We start from the raw sequence: 25,861 nt of genomic DNA, 5'->3' as shown, positions 1-25,861 counted from the left end.
CCTGTGGGTGAATTGCAGGCGGAGGTTTCAAACATCCAGTTCAATTCGCCACTACACGGCAGTGTGTCAGCACCCATGAAGCTCACGCAGGAGATGCGAGACCTGCCCAACGACAGCACCTCTTTCTGTGAAATTGCCACTGACTGCTGTGGACTTGTCTTTTTTTTCTTTTAACGAAATACTACACTCCATTTATTACTTCTCCACTGCAAGTATAGAAGCTACATCTACCAATCCAAAAATCATAAAAAGCCCAAAATAGAGATAAAAAGAAGAAAAAAAAGTCACATTTCTGTCTGGGGTCGCACCTCGTCATGTCCAAGTATAAAAACTAAACATGAGCTATAATTGTGTGTATATATAAGGACAAGGAAAAGCTTTAGAAATACCAGACTAAAAAGTGTGAGAGGGTGTGCGCGGGTGCATGTGTTTATGTAAGCCTATTAATTCTGAAGGATGTGTTCTCAATCAGGCTGCTGTCAGTACCCTGGTCTCATGCCCAGATTGAATTTATTAACACATTAGTAGGAATATAACTAATGGATAATCATTACAATAAGGCTAGATGGCAGGCGCAACCCTTCCTTTTTGTGTGTATTTTATATTCCGCTTTAAGGATCCATTTAAGTCCAGATGAAATGCATTCTGAAAATAAAAATGTAATCCTTTTGTGAGTGTGTGTGTGTGTATATTTAATGTCACCTCTATAAATGTTGTACCTACTTTATATGAGTTCAGCAACAGTAGGCCATTTCTATGCATAAGAAATGAGGATGTTGCAAAGGGATTACCCCACAAGCTTGAGGAAAAACTCACCATTGGTGGATGGAATATTTAAATTAAAATGGATCCTTTATAGTAAAATGGTCATGCAATTTGGAATTAGACCAGCATCTTCTGGTTTAAAGACATCAAACATCTCATTTGTGACTGACATCGACAGCAAAACTCAGACCTTTTTATTTTTGCAACGCCCATTCCCTATCACTGACTATCTTGAATTGGAAAAATAAAAAAACATGTCTATAGAAATATTAGTTCAAATCAAGCAATTTAAATTAAAGCTTTGCCAATGAACTATGTTGAATAAAGTTGAAGTAATTGACCTATTTAACTGCAATGGATTGACATCATCTTATAGCAACTACAGGCAGCCAAACCATTGGAACCAGTTGATTGCAGTCAGGTAGTGCTTGTTTAAGCAGAAATTGCATTGGTTGGACTGTCCAGACTGGATCAGTTGGAACAAAAACCTGGACCCACAGAGGCCCTTGAAAACAGGTTTGTACACCCTGGCATTAGAGATAATAGAGCTCTAAAATGTTCCGGTGTGAGTTTAGCATTTATAGAATGGGTATTCCGTCACTTAAAATTAAATGAAACTCTTCAGGTCATGACCACAAACTACCTGTTGTCAATACAGATAATTTAAATCTATTTATCCCAGCCTGAGCATGGCAAGAAGAATTAGAAGCAGAAGTTACCAACTGTTTTAAATAAGATGGTGACACAATACTGATGTAGTGTGTTTGACCCCAATTACTATGAACAATAACATCTTTCACCTGTTCACACTGGTATAATAAGACAAAAGTGGCATATTGATTTCTTTTAATGCTTTTGTGTGCTCAGAGTGACAATAAGCACACTTCCACATCCATGGTCTAAGAGGAACTGTGTTTCTTATGCATTAAATAGTCCATCACTATACATTGATTCCAGTTAACCCTAATGCCAGACTTTATTAATTGTTTCATCCTTCTGTTCTAGTCTGTCTGCACTATGAGAAGCAGCACGCTTATCCAAGATTACTTAACAAGGTATGGCCATGTGAGAGAGACTGTCAGCATGTACAAGACTGTTAAGGGAAAGGAATGTGTGGAATTAGGTGACAATGAGAAGACAGAACCCAAATATAATACGGCAGAATGTTAAATAAGTAAATAAAAGATGAGATCAGTGAGTTATCTTCAATGCCAGTATTATTTTAGACAATCTTATGCAAGTATCCGGTTCAGGTTGAAAGCCAGCATTGGATTTATGCAGCTGTTCTCATTTTTATTATTATTTTACCATGTTTTAACTGAGCTTCCATTTTAAATTTTGTCACATCTTCATGATGAGAAGTTACGCTGTGTCTGACATACTCTTTGTTCTTTGGTGTCTCCTAGTTTCAACCATTTTCATCAGCTCCGCCCCACTTCTTGAGCACGCTCTCGGAACATATTAAATTTTTTCCCTTGTATGGTGACTTTCAGTGTCTTGAGAGGTGCCTTCAAATAAAATATCGTAGCAACTGTTATTATTTATCTGTTCTGCTGGGGGGATTGATTATAGTTGTTTAACTGTGGCTAAGATTGCTGTTGAGTCATGACTTGCCCTGTGTTCCCTACTATGAGGTGTGCATTTTTCTAGAGGTTGCGTGGAGTATGGACAGAGCAGCAAATGTGAAATTCAAATCTTTTTCACTCCGTTCTCCATATTGCTTGCCACAACATATTTATCTTAATAGATAGTAATAATAATTTAGTGTCTGTGCTTACTTGTGGTATCAGTAATACTCATTGTTTTACTTGGGTGAAAAGAGCTGTCTGCTTTACAAATGTTTTCAGACATATTTTTGCCTGGAAGCCTATATTTATTCCAGCTCAAAATAGTGTGAGTATAACAGATTTCCCATGCACAATATGAGTGCAGAGTAATGGCTGCTTTACTTCAACTCTTATTTTTCCTATTATCAGAGGTCTAAGAAATTTATGTTGGTGTTCTTTGAGAAACCTGACTTCCACATGAATGTAATTCAAACCCGGTACAGCTACTCCTTTAAAAGTAAAGAGCACCATAGATATTGGGACATAATCTGTACTGTGATTTCTGATAAAGGTAAACCTGTGCTTTAGTTGATGGTAATAAGTGATGGCTCTTTACTAACTTTTCTAAATCTGATTTTGTCATTTTCGGGGTGCAGTTTGAAAATGTAGGAGTAAAAATGTACACATTATTTAGAGGAAAAGCCTGCTAAACACACTTGCAGATCTGCTTGTGTTGTAAATACTGTTAAAAGGCATGGCCATTGGTCAGTAATTTTCCGCTCGAGTCCAATTCTCTTCAATATTCTACAAGCAGTTAAATAAATGCTTCCCAGGGTCTTGACACAGCTATGGAGAATTGGATTAAGATCTATTCTTAAAGAGATAGTCTTGTGACTATGGGGAGAAAATAATTCTACTTATGAATGCTTCTTCATACAAAATATTCACTGCTGGCAGGCTGAGCCCCATGTGGCTTAGCGGTTACCAATTTAGACAGGGGAGCATCGCACTAGTCGATACGTAAACTTTGCGCTCCAGGCAGACACCAGGGCCATTCTGTGTATGGATTATACATAATATTATGAGGGAGAGGCACGGTGGTTAGCAGTGCAGCTCATAGATCTGAGATTGAGCATTCAGACCTTTCTATGTGGAGTTTATATGTTCTCCCCGTGCATTTGTAGGTTTTTCTTGGGTACCGTTTTCCTCCCAATCCCAAAAACATGCCCGGTAGGCTGGTTAGGCTGGTTGAACAGTTCCCTAGATATGAGAATTTCTGGTTTGGCTGCTATGATTAAGATTCACTGGATCAAAAGAGTACCTTCTAAAGAAAGAGCATGACGTGCGATTGCTTTCCTCAAAATATTTGTACAGAATGGTGAGTAAAGCAGCCTACTTGTTGATTGAAGAACTGAGCTCATCCAGTCGTCGTGTATCAGCAGCTGTGGCGTTGTCCAGCTTGGCAAGGCTGTCCATTCGCTTGAGAATCACCTCCAACATGTCACTGATCTTCCTCAGTACACCACGTGACTCCACACCTCCCAGCACTGAGCAGCCACAGAGACATGAAAATGCATTAAAAAAAAAGAGGTTACAACAACAAAACCTCCACATATTCTTTTGTTTTCACACATTTTTTAACCTGTTTATCTCTAGCACGAAATGTCATTTTCTGTGCCCACGACACAAAGGGAATCCTGTCCAGTATTGCATCCTCACAACATATAAAGTGGCTGTTGTTCATATCAGACATCCACAGAAACTCTAGTTTGATATTTGAATATGAACCTACCTTCCCATTCTTTGATATCCTTTCATATAAAGAGGAGGCTTGCGCCGAGTACGACTTAGAAAGCGCCAGGAATTAATTATGTGGTGGCTCTGTGTGCAAAAGCCAATTATTTCTATCACCTCACATTGCGCAGCGGGGTGCTCTAAGAAGTATGAGGAGGGGCCTACTATGTAGTTATGAGTGCATACTGGGATAAATGCTGTTGTTCCTAGGATTAAAAAGCAGAGTCTTCGCAAAAGGAGTATGAGTGAAAAGACATGGGAGTGGAAAAAAAAATCTGCTAAAAATTATCTATTGCAAGGGTTCATTCAACATCAAGTCCCCCGGAGTTGTTATTGCTCACCTTTATCTGGTTTTGGTTTACTCAAAATCCACTGTTCATATTCTCAAGTTTTTAACTGGAAGCTAAGATGGTGTCCACTTATGTAATAAGATAATAAACTATGATGGCGTCCCTTATGAGATAAAATAAGAAAAAAATTAAACAGCCTCAGCTTTGCGGTTTTAGGGTTTGATCTCTGGTTGCTCCTCACTGTGTTTGCATGTTCTACCCAGCCTTGCATTGGTATTCCAGTTGCCAAAAAACACGCATGTTAGGCTGGTTGAACATTCTAAATTGCCCCTAGGTATGAGTGTGAGTGTGAATGGTTGTCCGTCTCCTTGTGCTCTGAGATTGGCTGGAAACTAATTCAGGTTCCCCACTCCAAATGAGATGAGATTTTATTGGTATGGGTATTATTGCGAATCTGAACAATGCAATTGTCTTAATTTACTGTGCAATGAGCAACAAAACAAAAATTAGCAAAAGAAAAAAAACTATGGTAATTGATAAACCTCATGAACCTCATGAGACAAAGCGTGGTCAATTTCAATCTACACTCTGATGATTGCATGCTGAAAATCGTTCAGGACTGGTCTTGGTTGTGTTGCCGGCTCATGAATTTACTTTAAAAAAACATTTAAATTTGATTATCTTGTCAAATTCAACATTGTGCAGGACCATTACGTGATATTTATTGCCGTGCTAATCTAAATAAGTCACACATTCTTTATGTGAATGCTATAAAAAACACAATATATGACACCAATTCAAAGTGATGTATATTTTAACAATTATGGAGAAGGACTATGAGTGGAGGCAATCATCCAGAGTTTGAGAGGTTCATTGGTATTAATTGTTGCCTTGAGTCGGTCGGGATAATCATGTATGGTATGCAGCAGCTAGTAATGAACATTTCCATGTTTAAATTGCTTTTCTTAATGAATCTATACATTAAGAGAAGAATGACCCTGCAGTCGTAATTTTGATAGCATGTCACCTCTAACCAGAAAAAATTGAGAGGAAAATTAATGAATAGGATGGAAGTGTTTTGATGTCTCACGGCTCAAACCAATTTATCACATATTTAATTCAAGGTGTTTGCATTTCATGGGGGGGGACCAATTTGCTAGATTTTAAATGAAGAATATTTAAAATAGCAAGCTGCAGGGCCTTTCTTTTAATGCCCTATTTTCTCTGGCCTTGAAAAAGGTAGCAAGCATGCACACACACAATAAGGCATTTATGTGGTGGCCCATTTTGGCCACCATATTGGATTGAGAATTTAGTGTCTGCACATTGCATTGCTGCTAAGGCCTGTAAAGCAGGAACAGGACATTTTAAGTGGGTCAAAATAGACAACTAAAGTGAGAGTGGCTGTATACACTATGTGCACATTATACTATCTACGTTCCTGTTGGCTTGGAAAAGTCTATATAGAAAACCCATGAAGTAAATGCCTACTTTGATGCTTTGCCTTGTTTTACAATCTCGTGTCAGTTAACAGTTGAACCCATTTATTTTCCATTCCAATTTCCTATGGATGAGTACAGTAATAAAAGTAAGTGTTGGATTTTATTCAGCTCTTATATATAGGAATCCTAAATGTTTCTTTTTTTAATTTGCACTGACGCTCTAATAGAGGTAAACTTCGGTGAGAAACGAAAGGTTTTTCTTCAAAACTCTACATCTTTACGTTAATTGAAGTTATGTGTATGGAAAGTACAACTGGTATCTGTTGGTATTGTTGAGTACTCAAAAGCTGAGATGAGTATTGTTACTCTTTCTAATACAGTCGATCAAGATTATGTATTGAAATGCAAATCATTATTTCCTTCCATCAATTCAAGGCTATCCATGTTCTTAAAACACTTTGATGTAGAAAATATTAAAGTAAAGGGGGAGGACAGAGGTGGCAAAAAGTGCAAACTAAAGCAAATTCTGTCAGAACACTCAAGTCTTTTCAGAGGTATTTTTAGATTTGCCTTTACAGTTTAGAAATATACATCAAACGCTACACAACGCCCAAAAATAGCCGTTTTGAAAGGACAGAAAATGAAAGGAAAAACGTTTGGGGGAAAAAAAGAGAAGCAAAATGTCACAGTACTTTGAAGGCTTTTCCATTGTCTTAGAAGCTTTTCCCCACGTTTTTTCTAAAGCTAAATCATGTTGAAGGGAACATACAAACAGTTGTTTGAGTGCACTTCAAGCGTCAACCTATGAGTGATTTACTCTTCGAACAAAAATTTATATACTACGTGCATCCAAACCTGTGCAACACTACTGGATGTTGTTGAATGCCTGCGAGTGTGTTTGCATATTCATGTGAAATGATGAATACTGACAAGACCGCCTGCTCGACAGGAGTTGACGCCACTAAATTAACCGGCAACCGACGTCACTTTGCCTTTGTGACTTCCAGCTGTGATGCCGAGAAGGCGCCTGCATTTTAGCGAAAGCTCTTCCTATCTGTCCACTTTTCTTTGACAACACTGTGAATAGCTATTGTCAGTACAGCAGAACCACTTACTAAAGGTGAAAATGTAGGGGCTTATCTCACTAGCTCTGCCTAGGTCAAATGACATTTCACTTGACAAATGGGTTTAGGCTTGACATGAAGTGAAAGGCTCTTTATAGAACACCCATAATAATAAAAAAGTCCACTATGTTGCAGGGATTTCTGCAGCTTTGAGATAAATGACCCTGATAAATCTCAGTGGTATCAATATTATGAGATTATTGAAGAGTTTTCAGTGTTTGAGCAGAACCATATTGGCCAGACTACCACTCATCTCCACCGCAACTCATCTACACACCAACACAATTACCACAAATTGCATTCGCTTTAATTATTATGGCTCAGGAGCTCTACTATTCATTAGCTAAAGAACAGCAGGAGTGAGTGGATATGTTCATTTTTTTTCTTTATTTGCCAGGATAATGTCTTAAGGCAAATGAAAATTGAAAATGTCGTCATTACTGCACGCCCCCGGTGAGAGAAACATGCTGTGTTCTAATACAAAATATTAAAGACCAAACATAAAATAAGAATTAATGATAAAAGGTGCGCAACTGAATTTTTTTATTGTTTGATATAACCGATTTTCACTTATTAGCTAAGGTTGCTTCATCATTTAAAGAATTTTGATACGCGGAGGTTACCCCTTGATCGCAACCACAACTTAAATGAATATATTTACACAATCATATCTGTTTTGACTTTTTATCATTGTGTGACAGACCAATAAAAAGTGCTTACTATATACTTTGCATGAAAAAAAATTAGACTATAAAAATCACAGATGATATAGTAGTGTAGAAACTATTTCAAACAATGTTTCCCAACTGGTAATGCAGTGTTTATGAACAAATACCCTCTGGACATTAGTAAGCTCCCTCTATTCACACACTCTCCCGTGCAAAGCAGACAGCCCTGACGGCCGCAAGCCTTGACCCTCATTAGCATGACCACCATCTAGTTAGGTTGACATTTCTTGACTTGCCGCCACTCACCACAACTTTGCTGACAGAAGTGCAGCTGCAGGGGCTCCTTCTATCACAGACCACATCAATCTGTGTTAATGCGACAGAGCACCCAGGCAGAGAAAACTTGGGCTGTGGGGTGTCCAAAAAGAGGAAATCCCATTTTTTTATGGTTGAAACTAATCACAGTGTGTTTGTTCTAATAAGGTTTTCAATGAGGAGAATAGTATCTGCTATTACCATGGCAAACCCAGATCGCCCTTCTAATTAAATGGCAAGTAGCATAAATGATTCCATGTGCTATACTTTATGACCCACAAAAGATAATTCATTAATAAATGAAGTATGTTGGTAAGAGGATGGAGTTAAGGGCAGGATGTTGCAAGGAAAAGAAGGACAAAGCAATAAATCGTGACTCAAATAAAAACATTTTTTTAATGGTCCTCTGAGAGTACCCAAGAAATATTACATCAGACCTGAAGGCCAGTGTCGTAGTTACTGTCGTCACAAATTAGAATGTCTGCGAGAGAAATACTTTAATTTTCTACATTTTAATCAATGGGAATTAGGTGAGATTTTTGTCCGAGGCCAAAATCCTGAAAAGTTAATCACTACTTTGGGATCGGGTCGGGCCGGTCCATTGAACCCAGGTTAAAAAACCAATGTTCTAAAGGTTTTTATACAAAAGCCAATTAAAAGGGTAAAACCATTGTATTTGTTTTTTAGGTAGATAATATTTCTCTCACGAGATGATCTTCCTCATCTTGGTTTTATTCATTTACAACTGAGTAAATAATGGGGAGATAATGACTGATCTAACTTGCATGGTATCCAAGCAATAATTACATAAATATTTTATATCCAAGATTAGATTGATCTACATCGGTGCACTCACTGGTACATGCACACATGCACACACTTACACACACACACTCAGTGTGAACAATACTTGAGCAGTTCACCACGGGAAAACAAACTCGCTACTGTGCATCCATCTTAATAATGTTGAGTGATTGAAAAAAGAAATAGTTCACCATATCACAAGAAATTAATTACCACAGCTATTGCTTTCAAGTCCATTAATGTAAATTAATATCGGATACTAAATTCTACTCTCCACGAGGAATACCAAACAAAGTACATTAAATAAATAAATAAAAAATACCCACAATAATTTCTAAATACAGGATGAGGAAAGTTAATTAGATTAATATTGTTATGATGAAGGATAAAAGACCACTAGGTGTACTTCATTGGTTGTGACTGGCATGTGCCTGGAAACAATGCACCTATTATTCATTCCCTTGCTACAGTGAAATATTTATCAATTCCCTTGCGCTGAGCATTGTGTTCTTACTGTATGAATTATTGATGATCAGTTACAAGACAGTGGCAAGCTGGTCTTAATGTCCGACGCTGCCCTTCTCTGTCCAAAGATGATGAATATATAATGTAATACTACTCATTTTGTGTGTTGTTGTATTTTCCTTTCCTTTAGAATAGATTGACTGGAATTTTGAATGTAATCTGCTAAAAGTCCACTTACATTATTTTTTTCCAATCAGAGATGCTTATTTTTTTCCCATGGTGGGTTTCAGGAGGTACCGTCCTTTTAATATCATTATTATTACATGTAACTCAATGCTCAATTGTCAAAAGCCATTTTACAAGTAGTCAAGGAGGCTTCCAATTGTATTTATCTCGATTGAGCAAAAGTACTCTTATAGAATTAATCGAAAAAACAGAATTCCATTTTTTTCTGATGTGTAATAAAGAAAGAAAATATGAATGAATAAAATGTACTTCCAGGAACGGGATGCCCCAATTCTGGCCAGACATTTCATCAGTGGGACTATTTTTGCCAATCAAAAGAGAGAATCCCAAATTTGCCGCCCTTTCTCATGATGTCATTAATAATCATCACAATAAACCCGTGTTCAACTCTTTCAGTCCTCGTTCAAGCTTAGTTTACAGCTGATTGTTTATTCTTTGTGTCCAAAGACTCGCTAAACCACATGTTTTTTTTCTTTTGCTTCATGCATAAAGGATTTAACATTACACACATCAACCAGATATTGACATCAACATACGTGTGAAATGCTGTGGATATCAGAGCTGTTACCATGATGACAATCGCCATGTTCATTGGAAGCGCTGGAGGGTGTGACATGCAAGTAATTGTTTACTCTGTGCAGCAGATGGAAGACAATTGAAGAGTGAAGAAAAAAGAGGGGGAGTGCCGAGAGGCTGATAGTAATTTCAAGTGACTGTGTAGTGAATGCAGCGTGAACTTGGGTCTTGGGCACACGCGCATCTCCATTTAGATTGGCATCGGGGTATTTCCCAAGCTTTTTTATTGGAAAGAAAACATATCTGCTGCCTTGATCTGTGTTATCCCTTCTCGCAACAATCCCTTCTGACATTGTCATCTACTATTGGTTCTGTCAAACCTCTATCATCTTGCTTATTTGTCACATCCTACATTGTTGTTTTCCACGCCAGTGATATGGAGCGATGGGGCGGGGGATGAGAGGCGTCGTATAAAGCAACAGTAAAGCAGACTTTTATTTCATTGTACCATGAATTGATTACAATCCAAATCATTTACAAGGGTGGCTTGAAATAAGAGTTTAATTTTGATCAGTTACCACTCTTTAAACTCAAATCACTCATCACAAATGACATTTCCCTACGCGAAAATGAATAGAAATATCATCAACAGGTTCCAAGTTTTCCCAAAACAATGACTTGGGGGTTTTAGAGTATTGTAAGACAACAAAATAATTGAATAGTTGTAATGTTTTTAAAACGGACCTCATCTGAAGCACAGCAATGATTTAAGGTTTTTGGTGACAAAGTTAGAGACAGTATACTTAAATGCTCTGGACACATATGGAGTTGAGCGTGCAAGGACATTGGCAAAATAATGATGAGGATGGAAGGTACAGGCAAGAGAGCTCAACGAAGACCTCAGGGAAGTTTAATCAATATCCTGAGGGAAGACATGCGGGCAATTGATAGAAAGGAAAATTGAAGAGATCACATGCTGTTGAACTTAAGGCTAAGATAGATTTGTTCCAAATACACAAAGTGCAACTCTCCGAATTTATTTCGACACACAGTTAACTTCAACTGGAATAGGCGTTAAAACAGTTTGAAGCATTTTTTTTACTTTAAAGAATCAGTCATCATTTGGTATATGTTAAAGTGAGTTGAGTTTACTGCCATGAAAAGTACTTAAAGTACAGCAAAGGTAAGTAGCCAGCCAGTTAAAAGATTGTGCCTCTTGTGACATGTATTTCAGGGCCCTAACAACAAGAATCCATTGTTGTTGCTGTTGTATAAGATTTTATTCTGCCCATGCAGAACTCAAACGTTCAATGCGCATTTGATGATACTGAGCTAAAGCTGCTTGGTGCTAGGGTGTCCCTGTAGTGCACCAAATCCAACAACATGATTTAAAACTCTCAATTGAAGAAACCATGAGGATCACATTGCAGGTCAAGGCATTGGACTAAAGCACTGAAGAACAACAAAAGGGGTTTGACAGAGCCATTGCATTAAAAAAAGGTAAAAAAAGGACACCTGACTTGACATATGACCCTACCTAAGTTGACCAAGTGTCCCAGTCAGTTGCCAAAATAAAGTAAACAAAGACAACCTAGATGTTTCAGAATGACTGCAACAATAAAGTACAGGCTATCCATGGGTAACTAAAACCTGATATGAGAAATATAACGCTAGCATTAATAAATCATTGCACTGCCAGTGATTTGGCTTGGTGGCACAGTTAATGCCGCATATTGTATTCACTGTATCCAAAAGTGTTCTGCTGTGGTTCTATTTCTGGAAATGCTCCGTAGAGGAAGTGAAATGTCTCTCAGGGCGAATGTGAGGAAAACAGAAGAATGAGAGAGGGAAAGAATCACACTAATATGACTTAGTGCAGCTCAATTTGCATCTTTCACACTTCAATAGTCTTATTTTTGATTTCTGCAGCATAGTGTGGAATTAAGATTTTAACTCCTTTATTTTTGCACCTCATCTGATATCTTCCATATCTTGTTTGAGGGCCAGAAAAATCTGTACTTCTGTACATTATGACTGCGGTGATTAACAACTGAATAAAAATTATGTCTTTTTGTTTGTTTGTTTATTTCTCTTGATTTTAAATTCACACGGGCTACTTGATTTAGTATTTTTGTTAATTAATCAGATTTAGATTTTTTTTTTTTGCAATACATTTGATTATTTGTTCTTGGGATACTAGAGCAGTTTTATTTATGGTGAGACCCAAGTAATCATACCTCAAATAGACTATAAACATGTTCTAGTGTTTTTAGGGGGATTGAAGGGCAAGCTGTGAATGTGACATCATCTAAATGTTGAAAAATAACCAGCTTATGACAGAGGAGATGATGAGCCAGTGACATGTAAAGTAATACAAGGAAGGTCATTTAGACAGCAGATTACAGCATAGTCACCTTCCCAGATCCCCAAACCATAATACCACATAATATGGTTGGGGAAAAAGTCATTCATTGGGTTGGAACAATGCCTCAATTCAGATACTAAAACTGCCTTTTCAATGACAATACCACAATCACTGGAGATGACAAATTGCTCCTATTATGATGTCTTAGTTAAAAATGCCCAAATTGAAACAGGATGCAAAAAAAATTGGTCGACGGACCAAAACATGCACATGACGGGAAGGGACCAATGTATGTTTTATGTACAGTACAGTCTATTTAAAGACAAAAAGGCAAGATTTTGCTGCAGTGTCTGACAGGCACTCAATGTAATCCACCATAACAGTTGCCTTCCACAGTGCTAAGTGGTCTTTAAGCCGCTGACACACATCTGGCAAAACTGCCGCTGACATTGACAGGTCAAAATGGAGCTTGTTTTATTCAGTGTTCATAAAAAAAGAAATCATTTTTGTCATGTTTAATCACAAAGCCATTCCTCACAATATTTCATTTGTGCCGATTTGAAAGAGGCAGCTGTTCGGTTGACTGCCAAACACAATATTTCAGGAGCATTCTTCTTCACAAAGTTAAACGTTTACGTCAGCATTATTTTCTCCTTCATCTTTGTCCTCTGCTCTCACCTCGTCGTAATTTATTGGCATGGATGATTATGTCAATGTACGAAGGATTACCCTTTTTTCAAGTTTCCCTTCAATCTCCATCATACTTCTAAGAGCCACACAAGAACAAATGTGCTCAATTAGAGTTCAACTACAAAGTAGCCTATATTCATCGAGTGCTCTAAGCCAATAGTGCAAGGCTGGCAGTTGATTCAGTAACCCTCAAAAAGGCAAATACTGGCGTTTCAACAACTATGGGTTGGATTTGCTTAGGTTTGAATGTCCAAAAACAGATGCAAACAAGTGAACTTTTTGCTCATCCAACAGATGTGGAGGCATATTGTGAAACATTCAGGATTCTTTTGATCAAATTGTAAAAAATAAACAAGAATGCTCGGAAATAAATTCCAAGTGTTTTCAGATTAGTATCAGCGGTAGAATACAGGGAAATATTCATAGATTTCTTTTCAACTGATGTGAACACAACCAACCTCAAATGAAAGACATGGTGAATGATTTCTTAATGAATCAATACACATTCTGTCAGTTGGATATCCAGGGCCTCCCTTGGACACTGAGATAGCGGTGAACTACAAATTCCTGGGTGCTCAACTGAACAATAAACTGAACCAGACTAATGACACCCATTCCCTTTACTAGACAGCCAAAGTCTCCTCTGGAGTTTGTATAACTCTTTTGTAGCTTCTGCCATCTTCTATATGCTGTGCTCTGAAGGTGAGCTTTGCAGCGTGATCAGGCAAATGGTGAGACTTTAGTAGAGTAAGCTAGGTCTAGGACTGCCCACTGGGTTCCACAAAGGAGGATGTTATCTAACCTGACATCCATCTTGGATACCACCTATGGCCAACTGCATGACGCCGTGGAATTACCAAACAGCTCCTTCAGTACCTGTCTAAACTTGGTCAATATTCGACCACAAATCAACACTATTATTCAGTACACAAATTATGTACCAAGAGAAAATTTTAAAACCCTAAATATTAAAGGCTTGCTCTGTTTGACACAAAACAGTAAACAGTATGAGCCTTGTACCTGGCAGGGTAAGAATAAGTGGGGAATATTGCATTGCATTGTACATGACGGCAATTTATGGTGAGCAGTCAAATTGCAAAATCAAGAACAAGGTTCAATTACACTCACTGTGTTCCAACTCTGCAGGCTCAATTTTGTTGTCAAAGGTTGAAATATGCAGAAGAAACTGAATGCCGTTTTGTGCGGGGTACTTCATGTGTGCCATGCCCCCATCCATGCAGAAAAGAACAAGTGGAGCGAACATGCAGTAACCCATTAACTTGTTGGGCTTGGTGGAAGAAGTTATCCAGTATCACACATACATGCTATTACATGCACACACAAACACACACACACAGCAGTTCCCTAGGCTACAAGTGTACTGATAAAGTGTAGTCCCAGAGTGACTTGCAATGCACCTTACACCAGCGACCTGTAGAAGATTGTCATGCCACATTTGTTCTACATGAAGTGATGGGGAGGAAACATCACTGCAGGGAGTTTGTGATGGAGATGAACTGCCAGCTTGGGAGAAAAAAATAACAGACATGAAAGCAGGCCACAGATTAAGGCAGCACGATTCGCTCGACTGGTTTACTGCATGATGATGTTCTTGGGGTAGAGAAAAAAAAAGTGACCTAAACAGCAAATGACTAAAAGGCACTCTGTTGAGAGAGGACCTATGCCAGATTGAAACGACTGTGGTCTACCATGCAAAGGCTTCAAGTCATTGCTAGATGCAGAAAATTGTTTTCTTTCCATGAATAAATTCACTCTGACAAGCTTATTTATATTCATTGTAATGAGCAAACACTTATCAAATGCAGACAAAAAAAATGCAACGGTAACAATCGTATCGCAGCCTATAAACATCCATACATACAAAATGTTGGTCATGAAAGGCCTCAACAGGAACATTTTGTCTCTAGATGTGATAGATTCCAAGTTAAGAAATGCAAAACTACAAAAATTCAAATATTCTCTTGTAGCATCCTGTATTTTGTTTTGAAATTGTCGCAATGGATTTGCTCTCCCATTGGCTATTTCCACTGGTCTCCCATTCTCTCTGAGGGGCTGTATCTCCATGAAGTCCGACTGGATAATGGTATACACTAGCCACCGGCAGAGTATGAGCGCAACCAAATGATCAAAAATCTCACCTTTCCCAAATAGTATCATGAATTCTTCTGGCGCATTCAGGGCCAGTGTGAAATAACAAAAGCTCAGCCTTTCAAAATAATAGTGTTTCCACTATGAAGAGAAAATACAATCAAATTCTCTGACTTCTTGGCTTCCAACGAATAATGTTCTTCAGTGGTGGGTGGGAATGGTTACCGTTCAAGTGCAAACCTCCAAAACGGCTAGCTAGGTTTCACTCACTCTCTCAAAGTACTTAGGGAGTCAGATTAAATGTCCGAATGCAGCCAAAAGGAGCAACTGAATGTGGCACAGAGTACAAGAAGGAGCAGAGAGCAATATGCCCGTCAGAAAGAAAGAAAAAAATGCTAGGGCTGTAGAACAAGAACACGATGAACAACTTTCCGCTTGTTCCTTCCTCCAATGCATTGGCCTATTTTTAAAAGGCAGAACATTGGTAAATCCACGTTGTCCCTCAGGCAATGGGAAAAAGCATCAAAATTAAGCTTTAAATGACCAATGTACATAAACCTGAGCTAACAGGGTCAAAACGCTTGCTTTCATACTTGACAAATACTTGGAGAGGTCTTCTAAGGACATTGTAGATAAGCAAAGCGTTGGGGCACAAATACAATTTTCTTTATATCTATATTCTTCTGAGTAATATGAAGAAACCCAAAACACTTAAAGACTGTGTTCATGACAAGTCTGGTACTCGCACAGTAACATTTACAAATTTAATTTTATACCTCTTGGCCATCTTTTTCTCATTCCGTAAATGACAGTACGGCAGTATCTTCAAACTGTTTGCTATTAGACTTGCGCAGGTCCAAAATAATAAAAAGAATACGTGAGAGAGGCAAATAAAAAATGTGATTCTCCTTCTCATCAGGGAGGCACAAAGAATTATCAAGCCTTGGGTCTTGAAACTAGAACAAACAGCAGCGCAAGAGTCAAGCTGAGGCTAAAAGGGACTGTCGTGGCATCTTGTTATTATAATAAACCGACTGCATGCTGCATCGTATGAACAAGCTCCATTGGGAGAGCCTTTGATCAAGCTAAGCTTCCTTGCATCAGATTCATTTAATGTGTAGATAAAAGTGTACCTTTCATTTTTACTTCTTTTGATCTGTAAAGTGCGACGAAGACAATTCTAGAAATCACATCATTTTAATCAAAGATGTGCAGACAAACACAGGCCAATTGTCTGTTTTAAATTAGCACTTCATTCCCTAAACCACTGCCACCAAACCTGTCAACTCAAAGTCCATGATGAGTTTGAGAGTTACTGAGGAGAGACAGGGATTTGAGAAGATGGAAGCCGATAATCCAGGAAAGAGAGAGGTGGCAATGGGATTCGGCTAATACTCAAACAAGCGCTTTGCGGAGCAGCTCACACTACAGTGATAAGCCCCACACAAATGTAGGTTTGATTGTGCAAAGAGCAGGTTAAAACCCAGAGTAAAAACATGTCATCACTGGTATATGAATTGTCTTGTTGAAACTGCTGAAATATAGTAGCAATGTCCCAATTAATAAATATTATAAAAATAAATTATACATACATATATTTACTAATTAAGAAAAAAAATCTAAATGATAGTATTACAAAAATTCTAAGTAAGACATTATTCTGGCCTACATGATACAAAATTAGGTCACATGTTAGGTTATGTTTTTGTTACCAAAAGGTCAATTAAAAAAAAGGACTGAAATTTAAAGTGCACTGGGATTTCAAAGTTTGACATAAAAATCCCTTTCCTCTTAGTTTCAGCTGGGACTTCAATACCTTGACAAAGCAGTTGGTTAAGAGGTAAGAGGTAAGGCAAAAGTAGACCACTTCAAGATCTTAAAACAAATCTCAAAATAAACTCCTAAGTGCAATGTTGCCAACTGGAGTGAGGCTACTATTTGACTTTTGTGCCCTTTGAATTGTTCCAGTTAAGAGGTCAATGACACCAATTTGAAGCAAATGAAAACATTGAATTTAAAATAAAAGTCCATTACAGTAATCTCTAAAGACTTTAGGCATAGCTAACTGTCTAAAAGTACTGCTGCTGTGTAAAAAAAGCCATCAACTCTGCAACAAGTTAACTACTGCACGGATTTTCCGTATTCTAGAATTCCCTTGGACTAAAGTTGGAAAAGTATGGTCACAACAAAAGGCTATTGGTTGATCACTTAAAATGAATCTAATTTTGACAGCTCAGAAAAAAAATGGCAGGAGAGGCACCCAGGAAACCAAAAAATGTATGTATTGTATATACTACACACAGTACCTTGAAAAATATGTACTCTCTAGTTTGCCTTTTTGGAAGATGTCCTTGTCTTGTTATGCGACTGAAATGTCAAACAGAATTTCCAAAGATAATCATGAAAAAACATCATTTCTAGCGATTAATAAATAAAATTAAGATATATATTTGGGTGGGTGGATTATCATTTGCACCAAGCATAATAAAAAACTGAATTTTCCATTCAAAGATAACTGCTGTGCTGCATTCTCACACTTAACAGAAGTATTCCTCAAAGACGAAAATTTTATCACAACCTTTCCAAACAAATGGCCATTTTTTTCAAAGGATGACACCTAATCTCGAGTGTACACAACAACAGAGGAAGGGAGGAGAAAAACAATCACCGTGGAAAAACAGTGACATCTCCTTTGGGCTTAGGGTAAAACAAAAACCAAACATAAGTAATAATTCAATGTTTAATGAAGAAGCTTAGAATTATAAAGTGTAGAAAGATTGGCAAACGTGTGTAATCGCCTTAGTATTACATGAAAGACGCGACAAACATGACATGCGAACATGGACTGACCCTGCAGGTGGTGTGGAAAGGCTTAATGAAAGGACCAGTTGTTTTTCAGCGAACAGATGGATCGGCCTCTGGGCCTGCAATGCCTCAATCTTGTCCCACATTGCCGTCGTCGCCCTTTTTAACAGCAGTTTACTGCCAGCTCATCACAAACACGGATAAGCACATGCTCTGAATTAGGAGGGAATCCCAAAAACAGGCTGGTAGATCTGCATAGGGCGGGCTATAAAAAGATGATCTACATCCTCTATGTTTAAAAGTAAACCACATTCTACTGTAATATGTGATGTAGACATCATTGACAGGCATAACACATGGTGAAATCCTTTTGGGAAGTTCAGTTGGACAGTTATGCATTTTTAATGGGCACGCTCCAAATTCTTTCTAGCTGCATGGCACGACAGGTTGATTAATCAAGCACGTACAATAAACTGCATATCCTTAATTCACCTACACTACAGTTGTCACAAACAAAATAATCCCAAAAGCAAATCCTTTGGTCCAATTATCTCTCAAATTCAGGCACATAAACAAACCAAGTTTTATACTTCTATAGACTATTGTATGTATAGACTATCTCTGTAGTTCCCAAAGTCCATTACAGTGGAACCTCAGTGGAGCATAAGTTGTTCAGTGACTGATTGATTTCCAAGTTCTAATTTCAATACTATTTTACCCATAGGAAATAATGTCAAGTGAAAAATGATTCTCTCACCTTCATGGAAAGGTTATTAACTATTCAGACAATGTCCCTCAGTGCTATGCTCATCAAAGAGAAGTTAATGTGATCTAAAAGGAAAGTAAAAAATACCCATATTACAGACCATTTGAGTCATTACTGGAAAACTGGAAGTGCAGTGGAGTATTTAATAGATTTGATGTAATCAAATTATTAAATTATTTTTTTATTATTATGCCTCCCTGCCCCGACTGTTCTAAGGTTTATTTCTCACCATGCTATTTTTATTATGTATGTTTTCCCCCCACATTCCAAAACCATACAAACATGACTCTAAATTGTCAACTGTTTGCATTACTGTACAGTATTAAACTCAAAATCACATTCTTTATATTGTTTTACCTATTATACACTATAGCACTATATTTTTCCCAGCCAACTGTGGTCACCAGGCAGAGGAGACCATCCAATCGCTAAGGAAGGTTTTAATAGTCTGTTCCGAACATGTCCACGTTTTGATTTGGTATAAATGTTAAAAATGCCAAGCCTTTAGTTCAAATGTGTATCACCATAAGCCAATGAGCTAATATCCACCTTTAAAAGGAAATTTCAACATGCGTACGACAATCCATCCTCTCTGGTCAGCCTTGCTGTTTTTAACAATTAACACGGAACCAATCAGAGGACAGAAAAAATGAAAACGCTACCCAGGAGATTTGCCAGTGCCTTGAGTCATGAATCGAAAATCCAACTGCTTAAAATAAGAAATCCTTACGCATGTGGCAGAAGCCAGCACTGAGGATTCTGAAGGCTTTGGGAATGCCACTGACTTTTACTTACTTTTTGGTCCATGACTGAGCATGATCCATGGAGGGAATACAAGTGAAGGGGGTCCAGGATAGAAAAAAATACATGTTGGGCGGAAAAAAGACAATTTTCCACTCTTGCAATCAAGGGTAGCAAAGACCTGTAATCAGTTATCTTGAGAGAGTATTCTAGAGCAATCACCCTGTGCTTTGGTGAGTGTTATGGGTGATTATTCCTCCCCAATGTTAAATGGTCATGGCTAACAATCTTATATTTCACCTGGTCAATTTTACATCTCAGAATTGCATGGTCAACACCTAGTTGGGCTGAGTTACCAACTTCATGACTGTGATATTAAACAGAATGGTAGCTAATCATAAAGCTCCTAAACTTTCTTTCCAAGCACAAAGTGTTGAGTTTAGTAATTAAAGGACTCCTATCACGTGGGAGGGTAATTTACTGAATTCAATAGATGTGACCACAACCCATAGACCTTCTCTTTGTCTTGAGTCTTGATCTATATTTGAATACTCAGATAAGATTTTAATCATTTAAACTAGGCGTAAAATCTGTGATAGTGTACCTTTAAAAAAGGTACATATGTATGTGTCTCAGGTTATGGAGCATAATAAAATGACAACTGAGATGACACAATACAAGCAAACAGTTGAATCCTACAACGTATATACTTAACATGGTAAAACTTTTTTCACTTTTTTTGGTTTGTTTTATAGAAACATAGTCATGTTTAGAGCAGATCCTACATGATAGACTTGAAGTTTTAGCACATGTAAACAGAAAAAGCTCATGTCAGTACCTTCTGTACGGATGGTGAAGGGGGAGTCCCCCAGTCTCTTGGCTGAGAATTGCCCCCCAAGAGAAGTCATTAGAAAGCACAGGCTGAAGAAGCCTATTCCCACCACGAATATCCTACAACACACAAAAGCGGGGAGAAGGAGGTCCGTGTTAAAAGGAGTGAATTTAATGCGAGCCAGCAGGAAATTATTTCATGGTAAGCAATTTGTAAGGATGAGGAGACGGGCAAGGCATTTCAAGGGAGGTCAATTGTAATTGTGAGAAAAATAAGTAGGCAAACATGCTTATTATTTTGGTTAAATTGCCAAGGCACAAAATGACAGAACAACGGCCAAAGTGAAAATATACAGAAAACAGATTGAAATTTTATTTTGGAAAAGAACAAAATCTTACCACACAATTAGAAAACCTGATCCCAGGTTTACCTTATTAGTATACAATGACTTCAATATGCTTTAGAAAATTAAATAAAAAATAACTAAAATAAAATATTCGGAGGGTTTCCCATATTAGTGGATTATTTGTATGTATTTTGCCACACAGGTGAATTGCTGTCTTCACAGACGCAGTGTAAAATAGGTCCATTAGTATGTCCTAAAAAGTAAGGGCAATAATTGGCTCTTAACACACTCATAGCAGCGTCAGCTGTGGTGCTTGGTATAAAATACGCCTATTAGTGACACAAAGCAAAAGACATTGTCTTTTATGCATAAGCGCGTGCTCCATAAACTCTCATGGGGGATTGAGACAGAAGTATGTGCAAAATGCTTAAGCTAGCCCAGAGAGATCCCTATTTGATTTAGAAGGGAGTAAAAGCAGGTGTTTTGTGTCTGTGTAAATCCTGACCCAGTTAAGCTACTGTTGTCAAAAGGATGGAGATCAAAAGGGTTATCTTAGTATGCTAAAGAGTCTTTGGGGAACTAGAGAGGGTGAAAATGTGTGATTTTCATCCCCTGGACAAAATAGCCTTCCAGTCTTCCTGACTTACGAGAAAAGCCCCCAGTTTCAAAAGACTCGCCGCCAAGGTGATTCATTGGACGATTATTTGGATTTACTCCAAAAAACGTTCTCAAAAAATGGATGGCATCAAAACAATTCATAGTTTAGAGTCTTTCGACCAAGTTATGTATTGGAAAAATGATTGGACACAACAAAAGAACTAATTATCTATACACATGCAGGTTAGAGGTTTTCAGCAAATGTCAGAGTCAAAGTAGTTTCATTCACACTAAAGTTCTAATAGAACCCGTGAATATCAATCAATAGAGCTTGTTAGGAAGGACATTTCCAAAGATAGCAAGCAAGTCACAAAAATGACTGATCTGGCTCACCAAATGGGATGAAAAGAATGATGCACGAGGGAAAAACGTTGCGGTTTTACAGGCCTAAATATTTGTAGATAGTCCCGTAAAATTCCAACAGGTTCCCTGTATCCGCAAATGAATAATCAATTGTTGGATAGAGTTGTGAGAAGCACGGCGATTGAGTGGGTTCTGAGGTTGTGGGTGTGAATCCTACCAGTCACTTGATATTAGATGCGGATCACGAGCAACACGGAGGAGGATCAATGGAGGCCTATAAAATATTGATTGGTGCGTTATAAAGACTATCCGTGACTTATTTGGGCATCCCCTTGCTGCAGGAAACAAATTAACCAAGTTTGTTGGCATTCAATGAAAAGATCGATTCAAGTTCCAGCACCGTATCACCATCTAAGCAGTTGGCATGGTTTCATCCTTCTTCTCGGCATCCCATCTGTTGGGTGCATATTGGGACTGAAACCCCAAATCTCAGTTATAAGTGAAAGCTGTAATCATGATTGCATAATTACAGTGGGAAATCTAAAGTTGGACAATCCAAAGCGAGATTTTGGTTAAATAAAAGTCTTTCTAATTCTCCAACATTGGAAAATAAAAGAAGTTATGAAACATATGTATTAGTATTTTAGGACAATTCTTTTTACTGTGAGAAGTGATTATTTTATTATGCCTTTCACCCCAAATGAGCTTAAAATTGTTGAATTTAGACAAGTGTAATCTTGCAAGTGGTGATGTAACATGACTGTTGAACATTTTTCATTTGACAATCTCCTGTCATTTAACTGAACTCTTAAAATGGCGTGTTTGCCTAACGTTATTGAGGCAAAGCAATTATTTTACATTCAATTAATTAGACAGGAGTCCACAACCAAAAATATTTAAAAAGAAAAGATTCAGTAATGGTTGCACTGAATTATCAATTAATCCACAACACAAGGATCTTGATAATCTATGAATCACAAGACACATTGTAATTCAGACATTTGCCCTTTCAACAATAAATATTTTCCGATATCTGTAGCCGTGCATACTGATCAACGTCTTCAGTCGCAATACAACATTGTAAGTGAAATTGGATAATATGATCTCTAATAGCACATTAGTGCTGCATGTCAACCTGCTTCAATTGTATCAGGCAGTTAGTGCATTAACTATCTAATATTAAGTTCCGCCTCCTATTCTTTAAATGCAAAACAAATGGATGTATTTATCATTCAGATACGCATTTTCCTCATGTAGAATAATGGCAAAACAGAGAAATAAATCAAAGTTAATGATGGTAAAAGGGCTTTCCAGATCTGAGTTGAATGAATAAAGTTTTACAAATGAATCTCTTGGTTTACATGAGCATCTCTGGTTCATTTGTCACAGATTTAGTACATTTACATGTAGGAAAGTGCAACAGCAGGGTCGATATGAAGCGTAAAGAGGCATAAAATCTATTTAGCCTGTTGGAAGATGAGAAACTGCTCTTAAACTATTCTATTGCAATCGTCATCCTCTCTGATTATTATTCAGCTATTTTGAAAAGGGAAGTTAGGTAGTTGAGGCAGGAGGATTAGACCTTGCTCCTCCTGCACTGACGAGCCTTTAATTAAAAGGCAAGTAAATGCTCTGCTCTCTTTAATTGGATCAGAAGAGATGCGCTATCGGCTAATTGGCTCCCTCAAACATATATACACCTATCTGATTTGGCTTCGTCAGATGATTTGAAAAGTAAACGAAATTTGCCAGCTATGGGGGTGGTGTTGGAGTTCTGCGACAAAGCTTTGCTGGCTCTCGGCCTTCTGGCAGTTCCGTTGGCGTTGTGGCAACAAGACCTACTGCTCGAGACAGTGTTGCGATTTACACGTTTATGTAACTGTATCGTGAGCATGTTATTTCAAAATGTTACGTGTTAACTTTGGAGAGTTTAGTTTGCAATTGCAGTCTTGGCTTTTTTCCCCCTGTATGACCCGTCCTTGAGATTTCCCATTGAGTTCAATTGTCGTTTTGGTATCTCACATGCCCGCTGTCTCTCGTGTCACCCGTGTTTCTAATTGTCTTGATAATCCATGTCTGTCTAATTAAATTGTGAGTGATTGACAGTTGTATCGTCTACTGTCCATTTCAACCCTGTTCTCCATTATGTTTGTGCACATTCTGCAACACTCAGTTTCACTGTACGTTTGGTTTCTTGGTTTCAGTTGTTACCTTTTTTTACATTCCCCTGGTTTTCCTAATCAAGATTTTATTTTTGTAAACAAATTTACGTTATAAAAATATGACATTAGCCCACCTTCATTTTCCGTGTCCGCCAGCTTCCCTGCGTTTGGGTTCTATTTTGCACACCACATAAAACCGTAACACATAATTGTAAATAAGTTAATTTACCAGGTCTTAGAATGAAAGGGGAAGATATTTAAAAAAAAAACCTAACCCTTAAATAAAATACTATAAGAAGAGTATAGCTGCCTGAATGCATTACATGCATTTGTGTATTTACATATTTAAAAAAAACTCCCTCCTTGCCTCTGAAGAAAAAGATGTTCAGCACGTATGGCTTACGTTGCATTGAGAGCTATTTTCAGATTCATTCCATGACTGATCAACAAAATAGTTTTGACCCAATTATAAATCCTTCTGCTGGAAGGGATACACCTGTTTTTTAATTATTTTATTTTTTACAGCTATCACAGTAATGTGCAACCCAAAATGAAGACAATCGAGGATGACTTCCAAGTGTTAGTATTTGACAAAACAACCACATTCTCCCAATAACATTTCTATTAAACATAATCAAGACATATACATTCCATGTGCTTCAAATCCAAACATAATTTCAAGCCTTATTGATGGTGCTTGCAAGAAGAAACCTCATGAAGTGCAACACATTTTTTTCAATATCCTTCAGAATTTAACAACAACAGAATATTCATCACTGTGATAAAGTCAATGATATCCTAGGGCAGTTAAGAATGAAAGCATGAAAATAATGTTCATTTTTTAGTTCATTTTCAGTTATCCTCGCAAGGGTCCCAGGGGGTGCTGGAGCCTATCCCAGCTGACTTTCAGGCATGAAGTGGGGGACACTGAATTGGTGTACAAAATTTAAAAAGGATATTTTGGATATTTTTGGCAGTCATAGCCAGGGTTTATTTTAATTTAGTCATTTTATTTATATTATTTTAATTTTATTTAGGAATACATTTAGTTCATCACAAAAAAATTACAATAATGAACTCTTTGCCTGCTATTGATGGCACTTGACATTCAAAAAATGACACTGAAAAATAATTTCTCACAATCACTCCTCACAAATTAGGCGATCAATGTCAGGCAAAAAGTAACGTAACCCCAGATCCCTATAAGGTCAAATTATTTGCATCATTTATTTACACACACAAAAAGGAAATCATAGGCACAAAGAAAGTTTTTTTTTTTATCTCAATCAAGAGTATGCATACAAATCTATTTCTGTTTCACATGTTGCTTATTGCATTTAATTCCCCAAAATATTCACACTGACCATTTTTTTGCATATTACTTACTGTCTGTAAGGATGAACCAAGATCTGAAAGAACCTGTTACACATAAATACAGTAGTGAAGGTATCTCAAAGAAAATACAGAGATATGTCAATAATAATCATGATGACAAGTCGTGATCTGAAGGACGCATCTTACCTGAAAGGCTTGAACGTCACTAGCCATCTCCTGACCATTATTTTGCCGTCGGTCATCATTTGTCGAAATGAAGGAGTTCTGACATTACTACGATGCTCCCGAACTGCAGCGTTTTCTGATCTAACATCTTGTCGGTGTTGCCACCGGTGGAATGAGAGTAGTTCACCTAAAGGAATTTCCCTTGTGACACGTGGAAAGTTTCATCCAGCGTCTTCCGTTATCGTCGAATTTTCTCTTGTTTAATCCTTATCTTCTTTTCAAACCAGGCAAGTATGCGATGTTGTGGCCGCGGGTTGTTATTTCGACTTCGAATTACTTAGCGATCACTGCGTTAGAGAACGTGGACTGATTTGACGAGTGTCAGTGTTTAAAGGGGCGGAAGCTGCGGACAAGACTATGCAGGGAGCAACACAACCACGGTTGAACTTCCCGTTGAAGCCTATGCGAGTATGCCAACACTCACTGGCTCCGGGCAATTTGTTCAGGTCGCTGAGTAAAGCTCGGTTATGGGTGCAAGCGTTTTCTGCTAAATATTTCAAAATAAATAACGTGTACATCGACACAACAAGTAACGTTAATTAATGCAGG

The 25,861-nt window shown here is 37.8% G+C and overlaps 1 protein-coding gene across 3 annotated transcripts in view; it reads right to left on the bottom strand.

Annotated features, from left to right (window-relative positions):
- LOC144198272 (alpha-1,6-mannosylglycoprotein 6-beta-N-acetylglucosaminyltransferase B-like) overlaps positions 1–25,741 on the bottom strand; it is an 84,979-nt gene extending 59,238 nt beyond the window's left edge. For 2 of the 3 annotated variants that reach the window (XM_077719194.1, XM_077719195.1), the window contains exons 1-3: positions 25,274–25,741; positions 20,291–20,403; positions 3,709–3,859 (exon numbers count right to left, since the gene is read on the bottom strand). In XM_077719194.1, the coding sequence (XP_077575320.1) occupies positions 3,709–3,859; positions 20,291–20,403; positions 25,274–25,332 (323 nt within the window). In that variant the 5' untranslated portion in view covers positions 25,333–25,741. The remainder of the gene's footprint in view (positions 1–3,708; positions 3,860–20,290; positions 20,404–25,273) is intronic. The other variant, XM_077719196.1, reaches the window with a different exon arrangement.
- Positions 25,742–25,861: the final 120 nt, after the last annotated feature.

The sequence above is a fragment of the Stigmatopora nigra genome, chromosome 6, assembly GCF_051989575.1.
Source record: "Stigmatopora nigra isolate UIUO_SnigA chromosome 6, RoL_Snig_1.1, whole genome shotgun sequence".
In the NCBI taxonomy this organism is placed as follows: Eukaryota; Metazoa; Chordata; class Actinopteri; order Syngnathiformes; family Syngnathidae; genus Stigmatopora; species Stigmatopora nigra.
Note: the sequence above shows the minus strand (reverse complement) of the source record. Positions and strands in the feature narration are given on the sequence as shown.